Source organism: Hemitrygon akajei, chromosome 23 (genome assembly GCF_048418815.1).
Source record: "Hemitrygon akajei chromosome 23, sHemAka1.3, whole genome shotgun sequence".
NCBI lineage: Eukaryota > Metazoa > Chordata > Chondrichthyes > Myliobatiformes > Dasyatidae > Hemitrygon > Hemitrygon akajei.
This window is the reverse complement of record NC_133146.1, coordinates 38,299,354-38,312,089: the sequence shown is the minus strand read 5'-3', so window position 1 is coordinate 38,312,089 and position 12,736 is coordinate 38,299,354. Positions and strand designations below refer to the sequence as shown.

General features: G+C 37.6%; 2 protein-coding genes across 6 annotated transcripts in view; one reads left to right on the top strand and one right to left on the bottom strand.

Moving 5' to 3' along the window:
- plce1 (phospholipase C, epsilon 1) overlaps window positions 1-2,631 on the top strand; it is a 477,143-nt gene extending 474,512 nt beyond the window's left edge. For all 5 annotated transcript variants that reach the window (XM_073027453.1, XM_073027451.1, XM_073027452.1 and 2 more), the window contains one exon: window positions 791-2,631. Coding sequence is in view for 1 of the 5 variants with exons in the window: in XM_073027452.1 (XP_072883553.1) it covers window positions 791-898 (108 nt within the window). In the remaining 4 variants the exon portion in view is untranslated. The remainder of the gene's footprint in view (window positions 1-790) is intronic.
- Window positions 2,632-4,443: 1,812 nt separating this feature from the next.
- Window positions 4,444-12,736, bottom strand: part of noc3l (NOC3-like DNA replication regulator) — a 43,911-nt gene continuing 35,618 nt past the window's right edge. Inside the window, exons 18-21 of the mRNA XM_073027454.1 lie at window positions 11,320-11,448; window positions 8,605-8,702; window positions 8,043-8,127; window positions 4,444-5,473 (exon numbers count right to left, since the gene is read on the bottom strand). Of these exons, the coding sequence (XP_072883555.1) occupies window positions 5,345-5,473; window positions 8,043-8,127; window positions 8,605-8,702; window positions 11,320-11,448 (441 nt within the window). The 3' untranslated portion in view covers window positions 4,444-5,344. The remainder of the gene's footprint in view (window positions 5,474-8,042; window positions 8,128-8,604; window positions 8,703-11,319; window positions 11,449-12,736) is intronic.

The window sequence follows — 12,736 nt, the reverse complement described above, 5'->3', positions numbered from 1 at the left end:
CCATCTAAACCGCTTGCTCTAGGGAGATACCAATTGATAGTTGGGAAATTAAAATCCCCCACCACGACAACCCTGTTGTTATTATACCTTTCCAGAATCTGTCTCCCTATCTGCTCCTCAATGTCCCTGTTACTATTGGGTGTTCTATAATAAACACCCAGTAGAGTTATTGATCCATTCCTGTTCCTAACTTCCACCCGCAGAATCTGTAAACAATCCCTCTATGACTTCCTCCTTTTCTGCAGCCGTGACACTATCTCTGATCAAGTGCCACGCCCCCATCTCTTTTGCTTTCCTCCCTGTCCTTTCTGAAACATCTAAAGCCTGGCACTCAAAGTAACCATTCCTGCCCTGAGCCATCCAAGTCTCTGTAATGGCCACAACGTCATAGCTCCAAGTATTGATCCATGTTCTAAGCTCATCCACTTTGTTCATAATACTCCTTGCATTAAAATAGACACATCTCAAACCATCGGTCTGAGCACGTCCCTTCTCTATCATCTGCCTATCCTCCTTCTCGCACTGTCTCTAAGCTTTCTCTATTTGTGAGCCAACTGCCACTTCCTCAGTCTCTCTTTTTTAGACAAAATAACCAAGTCATTTTGTCCAAACCTGATGTTGTATGTTCCCAACAGCAGGTTATAAATGAGAGAACTTGAAGAAAAAGTCTAATCTAGTTTTATCAGTTGCATTTTGACATGATAATTTTTCTATGTACAATTGTTATGCTTCAGAACCTTTTTCCTGATGTAATATTCAGTCAAAAATTTTCATGTTTTTATTTTAACAGGCTATTTTGAAGTTGACTTGGATATTTCCTCTAGCACTGCTAAGTCAAGATAAAGCACAGAAATCTTTAACCAATGCTGGAGAAGACAAAACAAAAACAACAATGTAATGCTTGTCCCTCCTCTGCCTCCTGTACAGCCCTTCTGAAAAACTGGAAATTACACAATAACTTTTTTTTTAAAAGGTAACGAAATCCAATCTTTGGAATGAAACACATCACCCAGTAAGGGTCATACACAGGAGTATGAGTCAGTAACAGGTTTCAAACAAGCAGGCTTGTTTCAGTGTATATAGTTGAACCAAGAAAGAGTTGTGTGTAAGCAAACAGCCATGACTACTGTTGGACTATTCAGACACACTAGAGATGTTAACTTCAAATTAAACTGAGTATGAAGACATACAGGTGCAGAACCTTGACAATTGTTTTGATTTGGATTATGCACTTTTCAAAACCACATTTTATTAGTCATTTAAAATATTTGCAGGTTTTAAAGGTTCCTGTATTCAATATGAACGTGGATCACGGTAGAAGCTAGCATTTTAGTAATATTAAGCTGAATTGTTCCAAATGTTCACTTTAGTTGATGTTTACAGAGTATTTACACCTTGATTTAGGGAATAATTCTTTGTAGAATATGTTGGATCCATGCATACAATCTGAAGAAAAGTAGTGTTAACATGCTGTAGGTACTGATTATTTTTACTGGAGTAGAAAAATTGTGTAAATTTCTAGGTATATAAAACTGTGCTGTAATTGCATTAATATAATAGGTTGAATTATTTATTTAAGCAGAGATTTAACACTGTTTTCTGTTAAATTTGCTATACTCAGTTCCAGGTGGCATAACACTTCTTGTATTTTTATTTTCAATTGCTTTACTTTCCTCGTGCACATGTGATAATATATTCAGTTTAATTTTTGTATTAAAATGAAACAAAAGTTATTTTTCATGATGTATTTTCATTCTTTTGCATCAGTATGTACTGTTCATCAAGGCAATATTTTAAAATGTAATGTATAGAAGTTTTGACTGTCTCACTACCTATAAATTGTTCTAATAGTTATGGCTAAGTCACAAGATTCGGATTTTGAAACAAAGAAAACATTTAATAGTCTTGAGCAGAACTACATCAATGACAAATCAAAATCAACATCAGGACTGATTGTGGTAAATGAACCAAATACCAACCACCAAAAATGACCAAAAAAGCAGCAGCGGCAAGACCCTTAGAAAACCAGATCCCCTAAAGCTGCATCGGACTACACAATAACCAATTATCAATGATTAACCTCCAACAAAGAAAGGCAATCTGCAGAATCGTGGATTGAACGAAATAACAAGGCATCAAAATTTGGTAATATATTTAAGTAAATTGTTGAAATGCTTTAAGGTAAAATCTGTGAATTGCAATCAGCTATTACAAGATAAGTAAGTGAGCTAACTATTTCAACTGTGGATAGTCTTATTTTTCTTTTACTTTCCATTTTCTTTTTCCTACTTTATTTTGCTACTTGTTTTTGTTTAAGAACAGAACAATGTGAGAATTTTAATTCTTGTTTCTCTTTCATTCTCCTGGAAAACCCATTTAAAACTGGCTGCATAATTTTAATCCACAAAGCTAATTAATCAAGTTGGTTTCAAACTGAGTAGATGCTAGTATTCACACTTCACAAACAGATGGAACATTAGCCATCTCACGATGCAGCACTCCATAACATTTAGTAGTACAGGCAGCATTTTGGGCTCTTTTGATGTGACCATTACCATTTACTTTCACTTAAAACTTTTCCTCCTGAGCAGTAAAGTTACCAGATGACATTTAACAGGGAATAGCCCACATTTGGGGGTTTTGGGGGGGGGGGGGTAGAGAGAAGATAAGGCTGCAAAATTGGAAACTTGCTTCAAGTTGATATTTCATTTAACATCTTGCTTAATGTGGTTATTTATTCATTTTCCTGTTGATTTCTGTACAAATAATTTTAAGTCTCACTTGGTACTAGCACTATCAAAATTGTAAAATTTTTATTATCTTAACTGGTTAATTCTATTGTAAATTGTGTATTGTTGAATTAATCAATGTTACCTATTGCCATCCATTTGTTGCTATTTAAGATAGTTAAGTGAAGATTTTATTGTTTTAAGCTGTGGCTGTTGTTCTGCCACAAAATATTGCTCCACCCAAACTATTAATTGTATATTTTCAGAAAAATATTTTAAGTTGTATCAATGAAAATCAATTAAATAGCAAATTAACTTGTATATTAGATGTCTTCATTGATGTATGTGCAAAGGTATGACAGCAATTGATTTCAGATGTGTCAGATTGCTTTGAACATTCATTATAAAACGACTAACAAAAAAGGTCTTAACTTTTGTAAATATTACAGTTGAACTGTATAATGTGTTTTTCCTCATCTTGTACTATTGAGCAAGTACTAAAGAGAAATAATCGGTAGCAAGTTATCTCTCTGAATTCCACAACTTTGTATATTGATAGAACAAAGTACTTAAAGGACATAGTGATTACTGAAGGTGTTGGTATTTTTATAATGTAAACAGTACGTATGTTAAGGGTGGAAACACTGGCTCAGAATTTGCGGTATAAAATAGCCAAGCTGTCAGGTCCCTTCACTGTTATAATATCACAACAGCTTCTGGTGCACAGATTTTCTCAGCAAAATGTCATCTAAAAAGTAAGTGACAAACTGCTCTTCCATAGATGAAACGACTCATTTCTGGTTCTGTCTGCCTAACCCTTAAAATTATTTCACTTTTATAGCTAAATTTCATAATATCTATTACTTGAAATTAAATTTAATCATTTGGCCTGCTGGCACCAATGGTGAAAATCACTACAGAAGTTGTGGAAACTGACACTACAGAGCAGGTTATAACGTAAAGGGCAGTTTTCTTTAAGATCAATGGTAAATGTTGATCGTTCGGTGTCAACCGTGAAATCTGGGCCACTGCCAGAAAAGTTATTTTATTATATGAATCATTTGGTTGTAGATTGCTTTGAATGTGTGATGTTTTTATCTATAACTGACTGTAAATTAGTGTATTAATGTTGAATGGATCAGAATAAATATTAGATTCATTCATCTTTAATAAAGTATCTGTATTTATAACCAAGGTATTTTATCCAGTGTGCCTGTCTCAATTTAAATGCTGAAATGATCTTGTGTCTCTGAAACTCAGCTATTCGACATATACTCGAGGCTAGTCTCGCTTATCCAGTTAATATGGAATTTAAACTCCCAACACCTGCTGTATTCTGCTTCAGTTACATATAGATAAACATTGTTTCAAATTTTACTTAATCTTGCTGTTCAGTTATCTCTATCCTCTCTTGTAACCCTACCTAAAATATTTGCATTTCTCCAATTATAAGCATTGTATTACTAGTAATTGAGCCTGAACTGTGCAGCTGAAGCAAATATCATGTGTGATCTTACTTGAGGTTCCATTTGGCCAATTCCTATTGTTTAAAAAAATGCAAAAGGTTAAAGAAATGTTACTCTCAGTTCAGAGACCAGGCTGAAACATTTCAGCTACAATTATTACGTGGCTTCATTTTCTCTCATCAACTAACATCAGAATTTCAAGTCATCTAAACAGTGGAAAGAAGAAAAAATGGTAAAAAGTCAATAGGTTTAAGGATTATTTCAAATTTTATCACAGGATAGGATGGTGTTTGAGCATAAGTTGGTCTTTGAGGTACATATCATCAGCTGTCATTTCTTAAAATATTCTGGACAGTAATTAATATACAGCATGACAAGTCTGCCTTTACAGAGCTGTTATGTAGCAAAACATGAATTATTGCAGTTACTTTCACCCATCAGTAACATTTACAAAGGAGCATTTTCAATTTATTGCTATTTATTTGCTTTCATACAAGTGTTTCTCACCATTAGACAATAAGCACCTAATCATTCTCCAATTTTGTGATGTAACCAATCTTGTATAAACTTGAAATGATTATTGAAGAATAACTTCATTTTATGACAAGTCAAAATTGGAATAGAAGTACTCTAAGTTAGGTAAATTATCTATTTTGCAATTTTGAAAAGTGATTTCTGCAGTGAAGCATAGAATGGTAAGTTTCAGGCTAGGATAAAGAACAAGGTTATATTAGTGGTTTTCAGATCATCAGGATGTCAGAGCGTAGAAAATAACATTGCTCAAGGTTATGTTAAGTATTTATTACTTGAAAGCAATCTCAATATTCCGGAATATTACAAAGTTTACAGTCCATGTTGACATGTTACTGTCATTTTAAAGGCAAGAAATTTTAAACTAATCCATATAAAAAGTTTTTTTGTTGTCACAATTATACTTTACCTGTCCAATAAAAATAAAGCTAAAGTTGCCATATAATTTAGTTTATACATGTAACCTGATATTCTTTCTATTTCATCTGAATTACTTTAGATTCACAAGTTTACATATATACATTCACCATGGATGCCATGAATTACCCAGAACCGCAAAGCACACTTCCATCTTCAGCATTGCAAGTTATGCTTGTAATCTTTGTTTAGTAATTACCATTATGTGTATAACTGCGTTTGCAAATCTTCAGCAAATTTGAGATCATCGATGTTGGAAGGATTTCCAAGAAGCTGATTTATTTGACTTTGTAACTCTGAATCAAGGAATCCATCCTGCATTGCTGACTTCTGAAATCACAGCGGCACAAAATTTTAGGCTAGAACTATTAGGCAAACTTAATAAACTTTATAAGTACAATAACAACAGACCATAACATCTTGCTTAGCTGAATGAACTCAAGGTCATATACAGTAACACAATGTACCTCAATAAATAATTTATTCTGAATCAAGGTTGCAATGGATGGCTTTTAGGTCAGGTATGTACTCTTTCTAAAATTACTTCTTTCCTCGAGCAAGGACAAACTATTAGTGACTTTATATCATAGCATGAAATTTAACTATTAGATTCTACGTAATTTGGTTGTTCACTGGTTGACGTCACAGATCAGATCTTGCTGAACCAGGCCTATTGTAACTACATCCAAAGAGAAGGGCCCATCCTGCTGACCCGAGCACCAGAGCCTCGAATGACATTGAAGCTTTGTCCCTAAACCACATTTAACCTCACCTCACCCTTTACACTAAAATCTTTGGCACCTGTTAAAGCTGTAAGAGTTTTCAAATGCCAGTCATTTAAAAACCTACTTTAAATGAGAAAAAATAATTACCCCAAAACACACAATTAAATGAGATAAACAAAACTGAAGTCGTTGGAATGCATAAAACTGTGGATCTTCCATCTTGCCAAGCCTGATATACAATCCAAGAGGTGGCTATGCATCGTATACGTAGGGGAACCGCAGTTAAACAGGGCTCTGCTTCTGCACTCCACAGGTAAATCAACAACTTTGACATCATAAACCTGTCAGTGTATACGAACTGATAATACATGAAGAATCTCCAGACTTACTTCCACTAAACACAGCACAGGAATAGGTCCTTCAGCCTTCTTCATTGTCTACTATACCACCAATATAGGCATCATCCACAAACCTACTAGCCGCAGCAACTACATTCTCATTCAAATTGTTAAAGTGACAAACTAAAACAATCCTAGCATTGATCTCTGCAGCACCCCACCAGTCACAGGCCTTTGATCTGAATAACAATACCCCACTACTGTCTTCTGACTCTTTCCACCAAACAAATTTTGTATCCAATTGGCTAGATCCCTCTGGATTTCATGCAATTTAACCTACTGACCCAGACTACCATACAGGACCTTGTCTAAGAGCTTGCTAAATCCATGTAGACTACCACTCTGCCTCATTAATCTTCTTGGTCACTTTTTAAACATTCAATCAAACACATGAGACAGTTTACCCACACACAAAAACCATGTTGACTACCCTCAACCGGTCCTTGTCTTTGCAAATGCAGATAGATCTTGTCTCTCAGAAATCCTACCCCCAGTAAATTTCCCACCACTGATGTTGGGATCACTGGCTTGTAGTTCCTTGGACTGTCCTTGTAGCCATTCTTAAATGAAGGCACCCAGCATTAGCCACCCTCCAGTCTTCAGATACCTTACCTGTGGCCAACAATGATACAGATATCTTTGCCAGTGACCCAACTTCCCATGATGGCCTTGGATACATCTGAGGGTCTATCCACCTTCATGCTCTTTATAAAACCTCCACCTCTTCTTTTGTAATGTGGATGTGTTCACAGAAACATGCTAATACTGAATTCTAACTACTTAGTCTTTAGCAGTCCCACATGTCAACTGTAGATTTAGCTCCAAACAACTTGCCAATGTACTTTCCCCGAGTTCCTGTCTAATACCGTTGTAACAAGCCCTCATCCAATTTAGCACTTTTCCAGTCTTATCCACAAGTATCTTTAAACTTAATGAATTATGATCCCAAAAGCTCACCTAAAGAAACCCTAATCACCAGACCAGGCTCATTTCCCAATACAAGATACTGCCCCTTCCTTGGGGAGACCATCTACGTAATGTTTCAAAAATTCTCCTGAATGCACTTAATTTCTGTCCTATATGGCATGAAAAGAGTCCCAATCAATTACAGGGAAAATTAAATTTTCCCCTACAACAACCCTGGTTGCTTTTACTTAATCAGCCTGTACGTGTTCCTCTATTCCTTGCATCTAGTGGAAGCCTACAGTACAATTCCACCATAGTGAATGAACCATACTTATTCTGGAGCTCAACCCAAACAGCTTCACTGAACGAGCCCACCGTCATGCTGTCTAAGTGGTAGTGCAACTCGACTTCTTAATAGTCCTCTCTATGGCATCTGCATCCTCAAAACTCTGGTGCTACCAGTGCTATCATCTCAACTAAGTTGCTGTATAGGCCACAACATTGTAGATCTATGTACCAATGCAAGCTCTAAGTTCATCTGCCTTACTCGTTAATACTGCTTGCTCTGAAATAAATGCAATTCACAGCATCAGTCCCAATGTGTTCACTTATATGGGGCTCTGTCTGTTCTCCCTGTTAGATTTTCTTGACCTAACCTCTACAGTACCTTCCCCTTAATCCTTTCACTCATTAACCTAATGCTCTAGTCATGCCAATTTAAAGTATCCTGAGGAAAACAATCAAGTTTTATCACTTTAATATATGTACAAGTGTGCTTAAACTAGCTAACTATATCTATTAAATATTAGATACATTTTAAGTTGATATAACAAAGAAAAGTAAATAAAAAATAATGTTTAAGCTTGTTACCTTCTTGTTTGATGTAATAGATGTGATTGGAGGATTGAAGGTCATTGTTTTCATGCTGAACTCTTCAAAGAGCTCAGTAGCATGTCTAAATGAAAATGAACACATTGGTCTCTGTTTTAATATTTGGTCAACATATGACTCACAGTATAAAACACAAATGCGTAAACAGTCTCTATGCTGTCAGGACAATCTAGAGGTTTTTGCAATCTGATTTTAGTGTTGTCAGCAGAAGTAGCAAACCACTTCCAAAGCACAAATGAATAATCTCGACGTTACTGGTTAATGAGGGCAAATTTCCTCCTCTTAAATCAGAGCAGATGGAACAGCCGGTTCAACTGAGCAGTTTGATCTGATTCCAATTCAATGTCACAGTCAAAATTAGCACCCAAAAGTCCTCCTCTGTATTCCATTCAATGAGCTTTTATGGGTAGTGATATCTCTGTCTAGTTGCATTTTTAGGAGATGCTGCATCACAACTGTCTTACCATTTTCAAGGATTCATGAAGTAAAACAGAACAAAACTTAATAACTTTGACATTAGATAAACAGTAAAATTTCTTACTTTCTGTTTAGTTCTGCCCTCAAGGCTCCAGAGCCTTCTAATGGTGCACCCACACTAAGATAGGCTGCAAACCTTTGCACCACTGGATGAAAGTGTCTCTGCAATTAAAAGAAAATAAAATGTAGAGAAATAGTATTATAGCACGTCCTGATACATGTTATCAGAATCAGGTTTATTATCACTGACATGTCATTTGATAAGGTGCCCCGTGCAAGGCTTGAGAAAGTAAGGAGGCATGGGATCCAAGGGGACCTTGCTTTGTGGATCCAGAACTGGCTTGCCCATAGAAGGCAAAGAGTGGTTATAGATGGGTCATATTCTGCATGGAGGTCGGTGACCAGTGGTGTGCCTCAGGGATCTGTTCTGAGACCCCTACTCTTCATGATTTTTATAAAGCACCTGGATGAGGAAGTGGAGGGATGAGTTAGTAAATTTGCTGATAACACAAAGGTTGGAGGTGTTGTGGATAGTGCGGAGGGCTATCAGAGGTTACAGCAGATGCAAAACTGGGCTGAGAAGTGACAGATGGAGTTCAACCCAGATAAGTGTGAAGTGGTTCATTTTGGTAGGTCAAATATGATGGCAGAATATAGAATTAACAGTAAGACTCTTGGCAGTGTGGAGGATCAGAGGGATCTTGGGGTCCAAGTCCATAGGACACTCAAAGCTGCTGCGCAGGTTGACTCTGTGGTTAAGAAGGCATATGGTGCACTGGCCTTCATCAATCGTGGGATTGAGTTTAGGAGCCGAGAGGTAATGTTGCAGCTATATAGGACCCTGGTCAGACCTCACTTGGAGTACTATGCTCAGTTCTGTTTGCCTCACTGCAGGAAGGATGTGGAAACCATAGAAAGGGTGCTGAAATCTGATGGTGGAGGGGAAGCAGCTGATCCTAAAATGTTGAATGTGGGTCTTCAGGCTCTTGTACCTCCTCCCCAATGGTAATAATGAGAAGAGGGCATGTTCCGGATGGTGAGGGTCCATAATGATGGAAACTGCCTTCTTGAGGTTCTGTCTCTTGAAGAGGTCCTCAATGATGGGGGAGGGTTGTGCCCTTGATGGAGCTGGCTGAGACTACACCCTCTACACACTCTTCTGATCCCACACATTGGAGCCTCCATAACAGGCAGCATGTAACCAGTAAGAATGTTATCCAATGCACATTTGTAGAAATTGAAAAGAGTCTGGTGACACATCAGATCTCCCCAAACTTCTGATGAAGAAGAGGCACTGGTGCACCTTATTCGTTACTGCATCAATGTGCTGGGCCTTGGATAGATCCTCCGAGATGTTGATGCCCCAGAACTTGAAGCTGCTCACCCTTTCCACTGCTGACCCGCCAATGAGGTCTGGTGTGTTTCCCCTCCTGAAATCCACAATTAATTCATTGGTCTTGCTGAGGTTGAGCATGAGATTGCTGTTACGACAACACTCAACCAATCAACCTCTCTCCTGTACACCTTCTTATCTGAGATTCTGCCAACAACAGTGATCTCACCAGTGAATTTATAGATTGTGTTTGAGCTGTGCCTAGCCAATTGTGACTGTAGAGAGTAGAGCAATGAGCTAAATACACATCCTTGAGGTGTATCTGTGTTGACTGACTTAGAGGTATTATTACTGCTCCGATGGTCTTCCAACAAGGAAATCAAGGATCCAGTCAGAGGGAGGTACAGAGGGGCCCAGGTTTTGAGTTTGTTGATTACTTCTGAAGGGATGGTAGTATTGAATACTGAGCTGTAACTGAGATGCTTTGCTGACATTTTTACTATTTTTGTACACCAAATCCAGTACAATCCAGAACATTGACATATTTGTATCAAAAACTCTATTCAGAAAATCCCTGCTATCTGTAAGGAGTTCGTACATTCTCCGTGACCACGTGGGTACTCTTGATTTCCTCCGACGATGTAAAGGTCAATAGGTTAATTGGTCATGTGGGTGTAAGCATGTTGGGCCAGAAGGGCTTATTACTGATCTCTAAATAAAAAATAAAGAGGGTAGCCTATGTGCATGCTACATAATTAGAGAATAGGGTAGAAACAATGGGTGGAATTAGGCAGGCAATAGAAAACTGCAAGATTGAGAAGATTTAATGACTGCAAAACTTAAATTAAAAAACAAATAATTTCAATGTCTTCACACATTCTCAGGCATGAACAACTACATTAAGTTGTGCACTGGCCCTGTAGTGGGCCATGGTGGTAATGCTGCTGAGGGACAGGAGGAGTCACAACTAGCAAAGCTTGCTCCCCTTTTCTGCTGCAAGTTCTTAAACACCTTAACATAGCTCATCTCTGGAGGATTCAAGGGAAAATTCACGGACAGTTTGTAAATGCCCTCGGGTGCCTTGTGGATTGACACTAATTATATTTTTCTAGCCCTCAGAAAAGATCTGGAATGTCAGTATGGCACTCCCACAAAACATTGCAGACCTGGAATTGCTTCTTCCCCTCTGCATGTGAATGGATATTGAATCCATGAACACTAATTCACTACGGTTTTTTTTCCCTCTTTTTGCACATTATATTTATACACACAATTATACATATATAGACACATATACATACTTACTATAATTTACAGTTTTTACGCATTGCAATCTCTTGCTATCATAAAACAACATATGTCAGTGATATTAAACCCGATTCTGACTTTGACCACTGGCGAAGACATGCATTAAAATGCAGCTTTTCTAATGCAAAATAAGCATACCTGGAGATAATGTAACTCCCACAAAGCCGTGCTCTGCGCATTGCAGTACTCAGGCTCATCAAGCTCTGGCAGATAAAGTCCACTACCTTGAGATTCACTATCGAGCAGAATATCTGTCTTTGGAAATGACTAGAAGATAAAAATATTTAAATAAAACATTTTGCAACTTAATTCCAGCAAGGAAATAGCTCTATTAAGTAGTACAGTCAGCCCTCCTTATCTGCGGGGGATTGGTTCTGAGACCCCCTGCGGATACCAAAAAACACGGATGCTCAAGTCCCTTATTTAGCCTGACCAGTGCAGTGGTCCTTAGGACCCACCAGAACCCTGGACCTTATTTAACCTGTCTCAGTGCGGTGGACATTAGAATCCAGAGTGGCTCTGAATCCGCAGTGTTTCTGTTCACAAAAATAATCACGATCACGATAGAAAATAAAGTGGATGTAATAAAGCGATCGGAAAGAGGTGAAACGCCATCGGTCATTGGAAAAGCGTTTGACTAGTCGGTCGACAATCGGAACAATTTTAATGATGCATGTGTAAGGCCCTGCCCCGATGAAAGCCACAATTATTACTAAGCAACGCAGTGGCTTAATTATTGAAATACATATGTTTCTTAAGTGCTTCATATGCATAGAAAGGTAAAATGTATACTATATACTAAGACAAACGTTTGACTGACTGACGCTAAATAATACCGGATGTACCTGTTCCGACTTCAAATCCAACTTAAAGACGGACTCAGGAACGGAACTCATTCATAACCCGGGGACTGCCTGTACTTTTAAATCATCTCTAGATTTCTTATAATACCTAATACAATGTAAATACTATGTAAATAGTTGTTATACTGTATTGTTTAGGGAATAATGACAAGAAAAAAGTCTGTACATGCTCAAATAACAAGTGCTGAAGAGAGAACTTCCGGGTTTCTCCAATCTGTGGTTGGTTGAATCCGCGCATGCGGAATCCGCGGATAAGAAGGGCCGACTGTAATTATTCTGCAATTTCATTTCTGAATAACTTTAGTTTTCTGTTCATCATTCACTTGATTCTTCTTGCACTTTATTTCTTGTTTAGAAAATTGTAGTTCCAGCAGAGTGCAATTTTTTTTTGCAGACAAATGCCAGTACTCACATCATCTGACACAGGCATACCAATAAAACACAACACATTTATTACTGTAAAATAAATAATGTACATGTTAATGTAGCCAAATTAAGGATTCTGAAAAAGGAAAATAACACAGCTATCTATGAATGGGAAAAAGAGATCTCCTGTACTCAGCTGGAAGCCCAAGAAGAGTTTATTCGTCATATATGGCGGGAAAGCACTAGATCCTTTTTCAAGAGATCTCAGAGTTTAAGGGAGAAAATAAATGCCAAGCAAGGAGGAAAGCAGTAGGGTTCTGGTGGTT